The sequence below is a fragment of the Mauremys reevesii genome, linkage group 3 (assembly GCF_016161935.1).
Source record: "Mauremys reevesii isolate NIE-2019 linkage group 3, ASM1616193v1, whole genome shotgun sequence".
In the NCBI taxonomy this organism is placed as follows: domain Eukaryota; kingdom Metazoa; phylum Chordata; order Testudines; family Geoemydidae; genus Mauremys; species Mauremys reevesii.
The window spans coordinates 191129916-191145587 of record NC_052625.1 but is presented as its reverse complement, the minus strand read 5'-3'; the positions used below and the strand labels follow the sequence as shown (position 1 = coordinate 191145587).

The following is a 15672-nucleotide window of genomic DNA, read 5'->3' as shown; positions in this document are numbered from 1 at the left end:
AGCTGAAGAGTCCTAGCCTCTTTAATCTTTCCTCAGATGGGACCCTCTCCAAACCCCTAATCATTTTAGTTGCCCTTTTCTAGTGCTAGAATATCTTTTTTTGAGGTGAGGAGACCACATCTGTACACAGTATTCGAGGTGTGGGCGTACCATGGATTTATATAAGGGCAATAATATATTCTCAGTCTTATTCTCTATCCCCTTTTTAATGATTCCTAACATCCTGTTTGCTTTTTTGACTGCCTCTGCACACTGCGTGGACATCTTCAGAGAACTATCCATGATGACTCCAAAATCTTTTTCCTGACTCGTTGTAGCTAAATTAGCCCCCATCATATTGTATGTATAGTTGGGGTTATTTTTTCCAATGTGCATTACTTTACATTTATCCACATTAAATTTCACTTGCCATTTTGTTGCCCAATCACTTAGTTTTGTGAGATCTTTTTGAAGTTCTTCACAATCTGCTTTGGTCTTAACTGTCTTGAGTAGTTTATTATCATCTGCAAACTTTGCCACCTCACTGTTTACCCCTTTCTCCAGATCATTTATGAATAAATTGAATAGGATTGGTTCTAGGACTGACCCTTGGGGAACACCACTAGTTATCCCTCTCCATTCTGAGACTTTACCATTAATTCCTACCCTTTGTTCCCTGTCTTTTAACCAGTTCTCAATCCATGAAAGGACCTTCCCTTTTATCCCATTTCAGCTTAATTTACGTAAGACCCTTTGGTGAGGGACCTTGTCAAAGGTTTTCTGGAAATCTAAGTACACTGTGTCCACTGGATCCCCCTTGTCCACATGTTTGTTTGACCCCTTCAAAGAACTCTAATAGATTAGTAAGATACGATTTCCCTTTACAGAAACCATGTAGACTATTGCTCAACAGTTTGTTTTCCTGTGTGTCTGACAATTTTATTTTTAACTATTGTTTCGACTAATTTGCCCGGTACCGATGTTAGACTTACCGGTCTGTAATTGCCGGGATCACCTCTAGAGCCCTTTTTAAATATTGGCGTTACATTAGCTAACTTGCAGTCATTGGGTACCGAAGCCAATTTAAAGGACAGGTTACAAACCTTAGTTAATAGTTCCGCAACTTCACATTTGAGTTCTTTCAGAACTCTTGGGTGAATGCCATCTGGTCCCGGTGACTTGTTAATGTTGAGTTTATCAATTAATTCCAAAACCTCCTCCTCCAAAAACTTCAATCTGTGACAGTTCCTCAGATTTGTCACCTACAAAAGCCAGCTCAGGTTTGGGAATCTCCCTAACATCCTCAGCCGTGAAGACTGAAGCAAAGAATCCATTTAGTTTCTCCGCAATGACTTTATCGTCTTTATGAGGTGCTTTTAGGGTGCAGAAGACCCTCCACTGGAGCCACTTACCTGGCAAAGTGGAAAAGATTCTCGATCTGGTCTACACAGAGGTGTCTCACCTACACAATCAACAGCACCATTCATTCTAGACTATTTACTCCACCTGAAACAACATAGGCTAACCGTGTCATCTATTAGGGTCCATCTGGATGCAATCTCGGCTTTTCACGCATGGGTGAACAGCCATTCTGTGTTCTCAAACTCATCTGTAGTTGGTTTCTTAAGGGTATTGAGAGATTGTACCCTTTGATATGGCAACCAATCCCTCCCTGGAATTTCAGCCTCGTATTGTCAAGACTGACAGGACCTCCATTTGAAACATTAGCAACATGCTCTCTGCTCTTCCTATCCTGCAGTGTGGCCTTCCTGATGGCCATTACTTCTGCCAGAAGGGTCTCAGAGATCCTGGCTATCACTTTAGAACCACGTTACACGGTATTCTTCAAGGAGAAGGTCCAGTTGCTTCCACATCCAGCCTTCCTTCCAAAGGTGGTTTCACAGTTCCATAGTAATCAGGATATCTTCCTACTGGTCTTCTATCCAAAACCGCATGCCAACAGAGAGGATCAGAGGCTCTACTTGCTGGATGTCAGATGTGCACTAGCTTTCTACATAGAAAAGACTAAATCATTTTGGAAATCTACTCAACTATTTGTGGCCATTGCATACAGGGTGGTGAAAGGTCTTCCAATCTCAGCCCAGAGAATTTCATCATGGATCACTTCCTGTATCCACACATGCTAGGATCTGTCAAAGGTTCGTGCCTTGACACCACATTCTACCAGGGCCCAAGCATCTTCGGCAGCATCTGTGGCACAAGTTCCTATGCAGGACATTTATAACGCGGCAAAGTGGTCATCATTTCATACTTTCACATCTCACTCTGCCATCGCCCAACAGGCTAGAGACAATTTGGCCAAGCAGTATTACAATCAGCTTGCCAATAAACTCTGAACCTTCCACCTGCACAACTGCTTGGGAGTCCTTGGGAGTGAACCTAGACCATCCCGGACAGGTGTTTGTTCTTAAAAACATCCAGTGATGGGAATTCCACAAACTCCCTCAGCAGCCTGTTCCAGAGTGTAAGTAAGAAAGTTATTCCTAATATCTAACCTAAATCATCCTTGTTGTAGATTAAGCCGATTACTTCTTCTTCAGGACATGGAGAACAATTAATCACCATTCTCTTTTATAATACCATTCTCTTCTCTCTCTCTCTCTCTCTCTATTTTTTTTGAAGATTATCAGGTATCTCCTCAGTTTTCTTTTCTCAAGACTAAATCTGCCCATTTTTTAACCTTTCCTGAGAGGACAGGTTTTCTAAACCATTTATCATTTTGTTGCTCTCCTCTGGGCTGTCTCCAATTTGTCCATATCTTTCCCAAAAGTGTGGCACCCAGAATTGGACACAACTCCAGCAGAGGTCTGTCTAGTGCTGAGTAGAGGAGGACAGTTACCTCCCATGTCTTACATTTGACCCTCGTGGGGTGCCAGGCTTTAGCCTGAACATCTACAATGCAATTTAACAGCCCAGTAGCCCGAGCCTTTGAGCCCGAGTCAGCTGATGGGCCAGCCACAGGTGTTTAATTGCAGTGTAGACATACCCTAAAATCAACATATATCATGTCTATTTCTTTACCCCATCCACTAGGCCAGTAACCCTGTCAAAGAAGGAAATTAGGTTGCTTTGGCAAGATTTGTTCTTGACATATCCATGCTGGCTACTCATAACTCTAGTATCTTCTAGGTGCTTGCAAACTGATTGTTTAATAATTTGTTGCAGTATCTCTCCAGGTATGAAAGTTAGGCTGACTGATCTATAATTCCCTACCCTTTTAAAAGATGGGTACTGTGTTCCCTTCACCAGTTCTCTGGGACATCATCTGTCCTCCATTGAGTTATTGAAGATAATTGCCAATGGTTCTGAGATTACTTCAGCTAGTTTCTTAATTACCCTAGGATGATTTTCATCAGGCCTTGCCAACTTGAATACATCAAACATATCTAAACATTCTTTAACCTGTTTTTCCCTATTTTGGGTTGCGTTCCTTCACCATTGAAGTTAATACTGTGTTGAGTATCTGGTCACTATTGGATGAAAACCAAGATCCACTTCAGTTTAGGCTTAAACAGTTTCTCTTAACCTTTATTTTGTACGTTTTAGGACAATGCTATTATTTACCTATAAATTACATATACAGGCAGAAAAATATAAGGCAAGAAAGTTAATTGATAAAGTTACCTCTCCTAGGAACAGGGTGACTCTCTTCAAATTTCTGGTCTTTGCTGTTTTCTTTTCCCGTGTCATCTCTACTCTTGGTTTTTAAGCACCTGTCTTTTATCCCTTGTTCTGTAGCTTTGTGCAGACTCAGTTTACCAAGTTACCTCATCTGTGTACCTATTTAATTAAAACATTATCATGCATAAATCACAATAACTAGCCTAAACTAATAGATTTTTATTTATCTTGCTAAAACTTGCTTTCATCTGTCCACTTCTGTCATCCATTCTCTGCTTTCAATCCAGTTGGTTCTATCCAGTTCTTATCTTAAAATAGTTATCCTTCTTATTGGTCTGTTTTTGTTGGCTGGGATTTTTGGCTTGTCTTGTTGGTTGGGAAGGCACATCTGAAGCTGCCTTGGCGCTCTGCTTTACCCTATTTGCACAGACCAAAGATTTTACAACTAAGACATGCAAACCAGGTTTCATGGTTTACACAACCCTGAAGCTGTTTGAGTTAATTTCTGAAATGCTATATCAGCAGAGACAGATTCAAAATGCACATTCCTTTATAGTCTTATTATAATGTGTGTGTATGTGTATATATAATACTAATTTCTGTAACATAATTCATTACAAGTTTTCTAACATACTGTTAACCATTCAGCTTCTTTGATGTCATCAATTAGTACTCTTTGCCCACTAAGTGCCGGACCTGTGCTCTCCTTTGTCATTGTCTTGTTCCTAATGTATTTAAAGAATCTCCTCTTCTTGTCTTTTATGTCCCTCGTAAGTTGTAACTTATGTTGTGCCTTAGCCATTCTGATTTTGTCCCTACATTCTAATGCTACTCTTTTGTACTCCACCTGAGCACTTTGTCCATATTTCCACTTTTTGTAGGATTCCTTTTTGATTTACAGGTCATTTAAGAGCTCCTGATGGAGCCATATTGGCATCTTACTATTCTTCCTGTCTTTCTCTTGCATCAGGATGGTTTGCAGTTGTGCCTTTAATGTAGTCTCCTTGAGAAACTCCAGCTCGCCTGACCTCCTTTTTCCCTTAGATTTTCATCTCATGGAACCTTACCTACTAATTCTCTGAGTTTGTTAAAATCTGCTTTTTTGAAGTCCATTATCCTTATTCTGTTGCTCTGATTCCTTCCTTTACTTAGAATCATGAAATATGGCATTTCATGATCACTTTCACCCAAATTGCTTTCCACCTTCAGATTCGTAACCAATTCCTCCCAGAACCACAATTTGGCCATGCCTGGTATAGATAATACTTAGTCCTGCCATGAGTGCAGGGGACTGGACTAGATGATCTCTCGAGGGCCCTTCAAGTCCTACAATATTATGATTCTACGTTTAATAGTTTTAAATATTTGTGCTCATATGCCACATTCCAACTGATTGTTAGCATAAGTAAGTGATATCTAGAATTTTTTTTCTCTCTTCGGGTTTGAATTACAGCTACATGGTATATGCATACCAGTTTAATTCCAACCCAGCAATGTTGGTTTTCGCTTTGTCATCCCTGTTTATCTTGAATTAATTTGGAATGTAGATTTCCAGTCATGCTGAATCTTCTACCAAATGACTTTTCTGATTGGCTTCATGTGCTCAGGGTTTTTCAGTTTACTTTCTTGCATAGTCTTTCTTCTCTGTTGTATTCAGTCTTTTCCTTTCATTTAAGAAGCCCTGCATAAAAGATAGTTAAATTCAGTAGCTGAGAATGACTTGTTATTGAAGGAATCAAAATAGATTAAGACCCCAGGATATGAAAACAAAGTTGACTTGAACTGACATTGACCATTTTGATATTCTTTATCAAATTTGTTTGTGGTAGAAAGCAGTTCTCCATTTCCAAACACAAGTTGTCCACTTTATCACTAGGAAAAATATTGAAATATGAAGTATACTTCTGAAATTTGGTGGGCTTATTTATTTTGCACAATTATGCATAGTCAGTAAGTTAGTTCAAATCAATAACATAAACAATGAATGAATCTGGCAGCAAAATATATCAAGAAGCAGCATTTTGTAATGAGTTAAACTAGCAATTTTATTTATTGTAATACACAACTTATTTTTGTATCTTTATGGTTATGAAAATGGCACGTTGCTTGATGATAAAAGGGCATTTGAATTTCTGACTAAACTCTGTATTTTAACACTTTCTGGGTAGTATTGGTTACTAAAATCACATGTAGTAATTTCTTAGACATACCTTCTGATATTTAGACATATTCTTCCCACTTCATGTAGTATGTATTAAACTTTTTTTAACCAAGAAACGTCCAATGTCTTTTTGTTTGTTGAAGTGTATCAAGAGGTGACAGAACTCTAACATTAATAAACATCTCATTTTGAACAGACGCACCAAGTCTAATATTAGACGATAGTGAAGATGAAAATGCTTCATCAATTTTTGAGACAGGCTGTCACTCAGGATCACCAAAGAAACAATCGTCAGCTGCTATACATAAACCCTACCTTCATTTTACAATGTGAGTATATTCATTTAGCTGTGAAATTCATAGGAGATCTGAAATTCTAAGGTCATACTCTGATATTTTGCACTTAGAGTTCAAAGAAAGGTTTTATAAAGGTGCTTCATGGCAACATCCTTATATTTATATCTAAATGTGTTTAAAATACCGGGATATGTTTATCGAGAGATTTCTGTGTTGAAGCCTTTATGAGCAATTTTCCAAGCCATTCACACTCCTATGAAGTTGTAAGAGTGAATAACTGTGAGCTGGTTCTGTCCCCATTTAAACCTGTTTTGCATGCTGAACTCTATTTAGCTTGAGATTTCTCCGTAGTTTAACTAAAATCTTCTATAATGACTTTGTGGTATTACAAACAGCATATGGGTATTCAAGTAGTGTTTGGCCTTTGGTACATAGCATTTTAAGAATGTAATTTCCATGCTTAGCCCCTGGGATATTTTTGAGACATTTGCTGTGGAGATTATAAACCTGAATCTCCAGCTGTTTTAGTAAGGAAGCAAAAATGCTGGTGTATTTTGGGAAATAATAAGTGTGCAATATATTGGCTGCTTTTTTTTTTCATTTTTTTTTTTAACTGAGAAGTACTATTGAGCGTCAGTGGACCAATAGCAGTTATTATATATGTGTGTTGCATTTAAATCTGATATTACAAATTAATTTGTTTCAGGTCAAATTTCCTTGTATTCCAAAAAGCCTCCTCTTAATTTTTTCCTCACTTTGTGTGTTGTTCACTGCTTTTCTAAGGAAAGTTGCAGAGACATTGTAGGTTAGAATTTGTGTATTAAATTTGGATGAAACACAACTGTTTATATTAAGATGGATGCCACAACAAAAACCTAGAAGTGTTAATTTTAATATGAATTGTTTAGATTAATATTTTGTATAGATTCTGTTGATGCCTATTTCACTAAGGAAAATGTGAGGCCAGTAAAGGGCACTGTTTAGTAGAGCCATCTTGTGGAAGAAAGAAAATTTTTATTTCTGAACAGTGATGCTTTAATAGTATTTGCAGTAACATGAACTTAAAAATAACTGATTAGCTTAAAATAAAAATCTTGCTGTTTCCCTGAAGGTACATTGACAAGGACTGCAGGCCCAAAATTCAGGTTTCAGATGAAACAAAAAAAGAAACGTGTACACATATAACTAATTTTTAAATTTCATTATACATTTTTTTTTTTTTTTGGTGGATGGATTTATGACCTTCCCCATCAGATTTGTAAAGCAAAAGACAAGTTTTGTGCATAATGCATGGCAACTAGAAAGTGACTGACCCAAAACGTAAACAAAGTAAAACTGAGCAATCTAGTTTCACTCTTGAAGCTGAATGAATTTTAAAGAGTAAACAGAGTAATAAAGAGAAAATTAATTTTAAAATTTAGCTTTCAAATCAAGGTGATATTAATGTTTTAAACCCCATTCCCCTAATACCTGGCTAGAATCCTTTAAGATTTTTGCCCTTTAACAAAAAATATAAAGTAATTTGATAGACTCACATTTGCAACCTTTAAAGGAGTGAGTATTCCCAGCTGGAAGCTTATTAGTAAGACGTGTGCAATATAAATACTAGATTCGATACTAGACCCTAAATCAGTAAAGTGCTTCAGCATTTTCATAAATCCTTTTAAATCGATGGGACTCAAGAACATGCTTAAAGTTAAGTACCTTCTTAAGTGCTTTGCTGAATCTTGGGGTCTTGGCAGTTAGAAATGCATTGGCATGAAATAAACAGCCCCTGTGCAATATTAGTTTTCAGAATTAAAAATAAGTCAATTTCACTTTGTTCTTAGAGCTGACAAAGAGCTTGCTTACTTAATTTTATATCCTCACCTACCATCACCTAAAAAAACCCAGAAAATAAACAGCAAAACTTGCTTTTAGACAGCTGACAGGTACTTAGACAATATTTTTCATCCTTCATTTTGGTCTTTTGTGGGCTGCTAAAAAGTAACCTTTGTTAGCTAACGCCTTGCTACACACATGACTAAAGCTAGATGTTTATATCCGCATCCAATCCGCAATCCACAAAAATTGTCCATGGATATCCGCAAATTTGCAGGGTTCTACTAACAGCTGCACGGGTCACTGCACAGCAGTGACACAGGACTGTGCCAAGCCCCCAACCTCCTATTGCCCCCCACTTCTCCCCACGAACCTCCTGCCCCACCTCCTGTTCCACCCCCGCCATATCTCCTTCTCTGCTCCAGGCAGGGAGGGTACAATTCTGGGCCCTCCTATGCAACGCTGCCCTTCCAGTGGGGGGTTCAGACACCCCTATGCAGCTGTGGCAGATCTAACGCACACAGACCTGGCCAGGACAGACAGCGGCAAAAACTACTCTCTCCACAACACTTGTGGCTGCTGCCTGCTAGTTTAAAGTACAACTATGCCTCTTTCAGAATGGTGCTTGGCTCACTCCCTTCTGGGATTTGTAGTTTACCTCCTCTGTTTGAGCAAGCTGGGATTAGAACTCCCAGCAGACTATTGCCGCATACCACAGCCTGCTGCTGCGTGATTCAGAGAGCCGAGCTGGAGCCTGAGAGCTGGGTGACAGCTGCTCTGTTTGGGTGAGTGTGTGGTGGAGAGCTCTGCACAGATACAAAATCTGTATCTGCACCCAAGCTGTGATCTGCAAAAATGGTCCCCAGATATCCAAATCCGCAGATGTGGATATCCGTGGATTAGCAGGACTCTAAAGCTGCATTTTTAAACCCATACAAACTCTCATGTGAACCTTTAAATGGATTTAAGAGTGATTATATCGATTTAGCTTCTTTTGGTAAGGAATTTATTTAAGACAGTTGATTATAATTTAGGATTGCATCAATTTAATAATACCCACACAGATTTTGATTTAATTAAATCAATTTCTAATCAGTTACACTGTTGCAACTGTGTGTATAGACAAGACCCAAGGTAATCAGTGCTGGAACTGAGGCATGCCAAAGTTAGCACAGTACAGTCATTGCAGAATCTCCAATAGAAGATCTCTGTTATCATATTAGTTGAGATGAAGTCATTTAAAAACAATCTAAAAGAATTAAAAATTTAAACATTACTAAGTAAAAGCTGAAACACCAGGAACTCTGTATAGATAAACATATATGTTTATATAATGATACATGGTGATATTTTTAAAATATTACTTCTGTTATAGGTCAGCTTACCACCAGCCAACCTCTTATAGGCCAAGATTACTGCTATCAGGAGAGAGAGGTTCTGGTCAAACTTCTCACCTTGCTCCAGCACTATTGCACTCTCTTGAAAAATTCTCTGTACACAGGCTAGATCTGCCAGCACTTTATTCAGTTAGTGCCAAAACACCTGAAGAATCATGTGCACAGGTGAGTCTACATAATATCTGAGCATCATAGAGCATTGATGCTAGCTGTGGTTTTATTCAGACTTATTTCCAATAAAGTATGATGTACACAATTATGGTCTTTTGGATAAAAGACAGTGTACATGTGCCATTGCAAGCTAAAGCAGAGAAACGTTCTAATATGATAACATTAAAAACCTTTTGTTAAAGTTTTTATAGTTAGGAATTCTGATTTTTCTGCCGATGCTGCATGTAGATGGCAATGACACTGATTGGGTAAACAGTTTTATCTGTCTAGGTAGTCGGGTGACAGCAGAAGGTTCTATATCTTAAGAAGTCATATGTTAAATCTGACTCAAAGTCCTGCTTGGGCAGCAGGATGTCTGTGTGACAACTAAGACAAGACATGTAGTCAATTCTGTGTTGAACGTTCCTATGTGGAACAGAACAGAACCGTTAAAAACAGTTGAAGAGAGTAAACAAAAGTTTTCAGTATCAAAAGTTATGGTGTATTCTTGATGTCCATTCTTTGATGTTTTTGTCACAAATGGGAAAATATTTGAATGGTTCTGGAGATTTTCAGTCTTGCATCAGGTGAGAACAAAACTGCAATAGCGGGGTTATGTCTAGCATGCAAAACAAGATACGTTTTCACAGAAAGTTTATAGAGCTGAGGTTGAAGGAAGTGGAGCATGAGATTGACCATGAATGAGGTTGGAAGATACAATTTTGAGGGATTTAAGAAGGCTAAATTCTCCTATACTGATTCTTGCCAAAGGAAGACTTCCAAGGGACTATTAGAATGGACTTCCAACCTCCTATGCCACCACAACTACACTGTAGCCATGCAATATCTTGTAACTTCCGAGGAAAACTGCTTTCTATTGGTTTGTTTGAACTGTGCGTGCACAGAAAATCTGTCTTCGTTGACAAGGAAATAAAGACATACAAGTATTCATAAAAGCTTTTTAAAACAGTCTGATTTATTATTTACATCCTATGTTCCTAAAAAGTCTGAGAGACTCTGATTGGGAGTTTGGGTTAATGGTATTCAGTTGACGCCTTATTCATTTGTGTGAAAAGAAGATTGAAGAGGAGATAGATATGAAGGAGAGGATACTGAGATTAAGAAAGGAAGTGAGAAGTGAATAGGCCGGGGGAGAGGGGCCGGGGGGCAAGGGAAGGTATATGGAGTGAGGACCAACTACTACGGAAGATGTGCACCTACAATGTGATGTAATCGTAAATGTATTTTTATGAGCTAACCCAGAACTGGAGAACGTGACTTTTCTTGAAATCTTTCATTACAAATATTGCTCATTCCTATAAGAAGCATAAAAATCAAGTCTAATTACTAAAATGTTTTTATGCCTTAAGAATACTGTTTTTTCATTGAGAGTTGCTTATGCCTGATTCCATTTTATATCTATATCTATGCAAGACAAAAAATTGTTTAAAAGTATTAAGGTTAATGTTAAAAGTGTATTAGTAACATAAGGGCAGGGGCGGCTCTAGGCACCAGCAAAGCAAGCAGCTGCTTGGGGCAGCCCATTAGCAGGGGCAGCAGCTGGCAGGGATCCAGCCTGGGAGCTGAGAACCAACAGGGGGCCCTGGGAGCTGTAGTTCCTTGGTTAGCTCCCTGCCTATAGAGCCAGCCCTGGAGCAGAGAAAGAACTACATTTCCCAGCATTCCCTTGGCCGCTATCAACAGGAAAGAGGAGGAGGGAGTATGGTAGCTGAAACCTCATGCTGCAGCTTGCTGTGAATGGAGAGCTCACAGCTAGAGCGGGATGGCACTGTGAATGGGGAACAAGTGTGCCCAAGGAATAGAAGGCTTTGGCCCAGATATCCCCTTCAGAAGACATCCCCAGACTGGATTAGGGATACTGGTATGACCTCGCCTTGCAGCCCCCAAAGAAGGAATTGGGTGGACTAAATGGACAGTGCCCCTCTCTATCTGAAGCCTATCAAGGGAAGTATGTGGATCCCACTAGAATTTAAAATGAAAAGTAAGGGAGGGGAAGCTCTGGACCTAGGCAGCTTTAGATACAGTACTAGGCACTCTAGGAGGATTTCCACTTCTGAGCCATGGAAGCAGAAATTGGCTTTTCCTTTCCATATTTAGCTAATATTCAGAAAGGGAATCTAGCACCTGCCTTCCAGATTTGAACACCTCAAAATTCAGGAGCACTCAAGCTCAATTTGGGCAGCTGTTACTTCATTTCTCCCAAATCAAATATACTGATCCACTGTAATTTTCTGTAGAAAAAGTAGGATAAAATTGAGCAAGAAATGCTTCCCAGTGGTTTTTAGGACTGGAATTGCTATTTTAACAGCCATTGCCCCCTTTTTTTGTTTTTAGTTTTAGTTGTTTAAAAGGACGACAGTGATATTGCATTGGCAAATTCCCCATAGAAACAAAAAGTGGAACAAAAGAATAATAAAGGCACCTCAACTTTTCCGCATTTATGGAGGACAGTCTTATAATATGCATCCAGATATCCTCCCATCACACAAGCTGAAAATTGTTCCACTTTACTGCAGTTCTGTAATCATATGGGAACCAATCCTGTTTGTGTTCTGTGCACATCCAAATCCCTGCTGAATGACCCGCCCTGGGAGCAAGTTACCAGTGACCCAGGGCTGGGGCGGCAGAGCCCAGGGCTGGAGCGGCAGGGGGTGTGTGGGTTAGGGGGCACTGGTGGGGGGGGGGAGCCCAGAGCTGGGGCAGCATGGGGTGTGGGTGTGGGGAGCCCAGGGCAAGGGTGGCAGAGGGGTGCGGGAGTGGGGAAGGCCAGGGCTGGGGAGGCAGGTACGGGGGGAGAGCCCAGACCTGGGACAGCACAGGGTGTGTGTGTGTGGGGAGATCCCAGGGCTGGGGAAGCAGGGGTGCGGGTCGAGGGGGGGAGAGCCCAGGGCTGGGGCGGCAACTGAAGTCTTTCACCTGTCTTATAGTAGGAAGCTTTTGTTGCAAACTGTGTGTGTGTGTGCGCACATACACATTCTTTGCATTAAACTATCTGTGCTCTGTGCGCACATTATCAGCTTAGTGAACAATTGTGTGTGGCTGGAGTCCCATAATGCTGTTAGCAAACAGCTGTGTGGAAGAGAAGCTTCACAGAGTTATCACAAATAATTTATATTGTGGTAATGTGTGTTAGCTTCATTTTTAACATTACATTCAACACGTAAAAGAAGGCGTAGTTGGAAGAAGTAAACAAGTAAGGCCGAAATTCAGATTCAGAGTTCTAATACTGTAAAAAAGGAATGACATCCTTATCTCTCTCTCCTGATCTGAGTCAAACTTAGGACCAGAAAGACAATCCTTAAGTTAACAATGAGTCCTGTGGCACCTTAAAGACTAACAGATGCATTGGAGCTTAAGCTTTCGTGGGTGAATACCCACTTCGTCAGACACATGTGATGGAAATTTCCAGAGGCAAGTATAAATATGCATTTATGTAAAAGGATAAATGGACACAAGTCAGATATTAGGAATGGCAATATACAAAAACCTGTAGGAGAACATGTCAACCTTCCTGGCCGCACAATAGCAGATATAAAGGTAGCCATCTTACAGCAAAAAAACTTCAGGACCAGACTTCAAAGAGAAACTGATGAGCTTCAGTTCATTTGCAAATTTGGCACCATCAGATCAGGAGTAAACAAAGACTGTGAATGCTCGCCAACTACAAAAGCAGTTTCTCCTCCCTTGGTATTCACACCTCAGCTGCTAGAAGAGGGGCTCACCCTCCCTGATTGAACTAACCTCGTTATCTCCAGACTGATTCTTGCCTGCATATTTATACGTGCCTCTGGAAATTTCCATTACGTGCGTCTGACGAAGTGGGTATTCACCCACGAAAGCTTATGCTCCAATACGTCTGTTAGTCTTTAAGGTGCCACAGGACTCATTGTTGCTTTTTACAGATCCAGACTAACATGGCTACCCCTCTGATACTTGAATCCTTAAGTTGCCATTCTTTTCTATAAGTGTTTTGGGCAAACTAAATGGAATCAATAGTAATCACCAGTAAGGAGTTGAAAGAGTTTGTAGCAATTATTGTGGGCAGTACAACTCAAGCTGAAAAAATAATTTGAGTTCCTGAGGAATCTGCTACCAGAAATAAAATGAACGTTAAAAAAGATTACAAATAGATATGGTCTTGTTAAAATAAACTAGATGAATATTTCTTGCTCTACTATCATAATGATGTCAGAATATCTGGGCTGCCAGAAGGCAAAGGGAAATAGTAATTGAGCTGAGTTTTTATGTACTCATAGAGTTGGATATAGAGGGTGAAATTTTGAGGTGTAACAGATATACTGAACACTGGCTCTCGTATGAGAAAAAATAGCAGGCCATGGGGAATAATAGCAAAGCTGCTAAAATTCTAAGATAAACAAACCCGAAACTTAAAGTTAATTAATTAAAATGTTTCCTTGCTCTTGAAAAATTTCAGTCCTCCTGTCAAACATTCTATTTGGTTAACCACCAGCAACCAACCCAGTGCACTGTATTTACAAGTGCCTGAGCCAAAACTAAGCTGCTTAATGGACTCGGTATAATGCTTACGAATCTTAAAAAAGCTAGTATAACATTTCATCTTGTATTTGTTGTGACATTTCACATTTTTCTCTTCTGCTGCAAAATGTGATACAGTTTAACTTTCCATGTGGTTTGCTTGTTGGATCTTTGTTGTAATAGATTATTAAAACAGGGTGTTGACTTATATGACCTGTACCTGTTTTGGATGGCATTGCATACTGGCTGAAAGTAATTCAATTAAGCAAACAATATATTTATAAAAACTGGAATGGACAGCATTTTTATTGTAATTTGAGCTAATTAAGCTGATGAGAGGATGTCTATTGAAGGCATCAGGAGGCATTACCTAAGCCCATAAGTTTTTTCATTTTTTATTGTGTGTTGTAATACTTAATTTCTGAATTTAAATACTAGTGTTTCTCTTTTCTAGATCTTTCGTGAAGCTCGAAGAACTGTACCAAGTATTGTTTACATGCCTCATATTGGTGACTGGTGGGAAGCTGTCAGTGAAACTGTGAGAGCTACTTTTCTAACTTTGCTGCAAGACATACCGTCATTTTCTCCTATATTTCTGCTGTCTACCTCTGAAACCATGTATAGTGAATTACCTGAAGAGGTGAGTGTTGTATATTTTTTGAGAGTTGAAGCATTACCAATGTGTAATTCTCTTTAAGAATATAGAACATTTTAATGTAGAACAGTTGTACATAACTAGAACTTTATGCTATAGTTCTTATAATTTACTTTAAAATACCTCACATTGAAATTGCCTTACATGAAGTCTAAGGTTAGTTCATATGTACTAATTCTTGCAATCATTATCTTCTGCACAGAAAACATCTGAAATAACAAACTTGAAATCCTTTTGTCTTTATTTGAAGTGACAGTATTTCCTCTACGACTAAGAATGATTTCCATCTTCTTTGATCTCCATAAAGAAGCTCCCGCTATTCTAGACTGTGTGTTAAATGTTGCTCTGTTACACTGGTATAATTCCAGAAAAACTCATTGAAGTCCGTGGAGTTAGTCTCAATTATACTGCAGTGTAAGAAAGAGTAGAATTTGACTCAGCGACTGCAGTGTAGCTTTAGTTGTTTTAAAACTTGAGGCATTCATGCAATTTTTTTTTCTAATTTTCTCTTTCTCCTCCTCCTGTCATTGCAGTAGCAACTGTTGCTGCACTGCCCCTTTAACTTGCATGTTATGGAAACTTCAGTAACAATTCCAGATTATTCATTTTCCTTGGACATTGTGCTTTTTTGGAAATGGTTTGGTAACTTCTCAAGTATGGACAGTTCGTGTCTTTTGAAAAGTTTGATCCTCTGTGTTTAAAATATACATTGATCAAATAGTTCAAGAACAAGTTGAATCCTTTGACTCTTCATGACATTGTTTTCTTGCAGGTGAAGTGTATCTTTAGAATCCAGTATGAAGAGGTTTTTTATATTCAAAGACCAAGTGAAGAAGACAGACTGAGATTTTTCCAGGAGTTGATTCTTAATCAGGCATCAATGCCCCCACCCAAAAGGAAACAGGCTGGTAAGCTACTTTACAATAAAGCCACAGTAGTGTGAGCATCTGTTTGGATAAAGTTTTGTACTGTAAAATGTTTTTCTTTTTAAATGGTTTTGGGAAATTCAGTTGTTGACCCTAACTACCAATTTCTCAATGTGCAGCGCTTGCT

General features: G+C 39.0%; 1 protein-coding gene across 5 annotated transcripts in view; it reads left to right on the top strand.

Moving 5' to 3' along the window:
* The window catches only part of ATAD2B (ATPase family AAA domain containing 2B), a 144080-nt gene that overhangs the window by 71001 nt on the left and 57407 nt on the right, over positions 1 to 15672 (top strand). For all 5 annotated transcript variants that reach the window (XR_005595927.1, XR_005595926.1, XM_039529400.1 and 2 more), the window contains exons 17-20: positions 5979 to 6111; positions 9275 to 9461; positions 14419 to 14604; positions 15392 to 15527. Coding sequence is in view for 3 of the 5 variants with exons in the window: in XM_039529400.1 (XP_039385334.1) it covers positions 5979 to 6111; positions 9275 to 9461; positions 14419 to 14604; positions 15392 to 15527 (642 nt within the window). In the remaining 2 variants the exon portion in view is untranslated. The remainder of the gene's footprint in view (positions 1 to 5978; positions 6112 to 9274; positions 9462 to 14418; positions 14605 to 15391; positions 15528 to 15672) is intronic.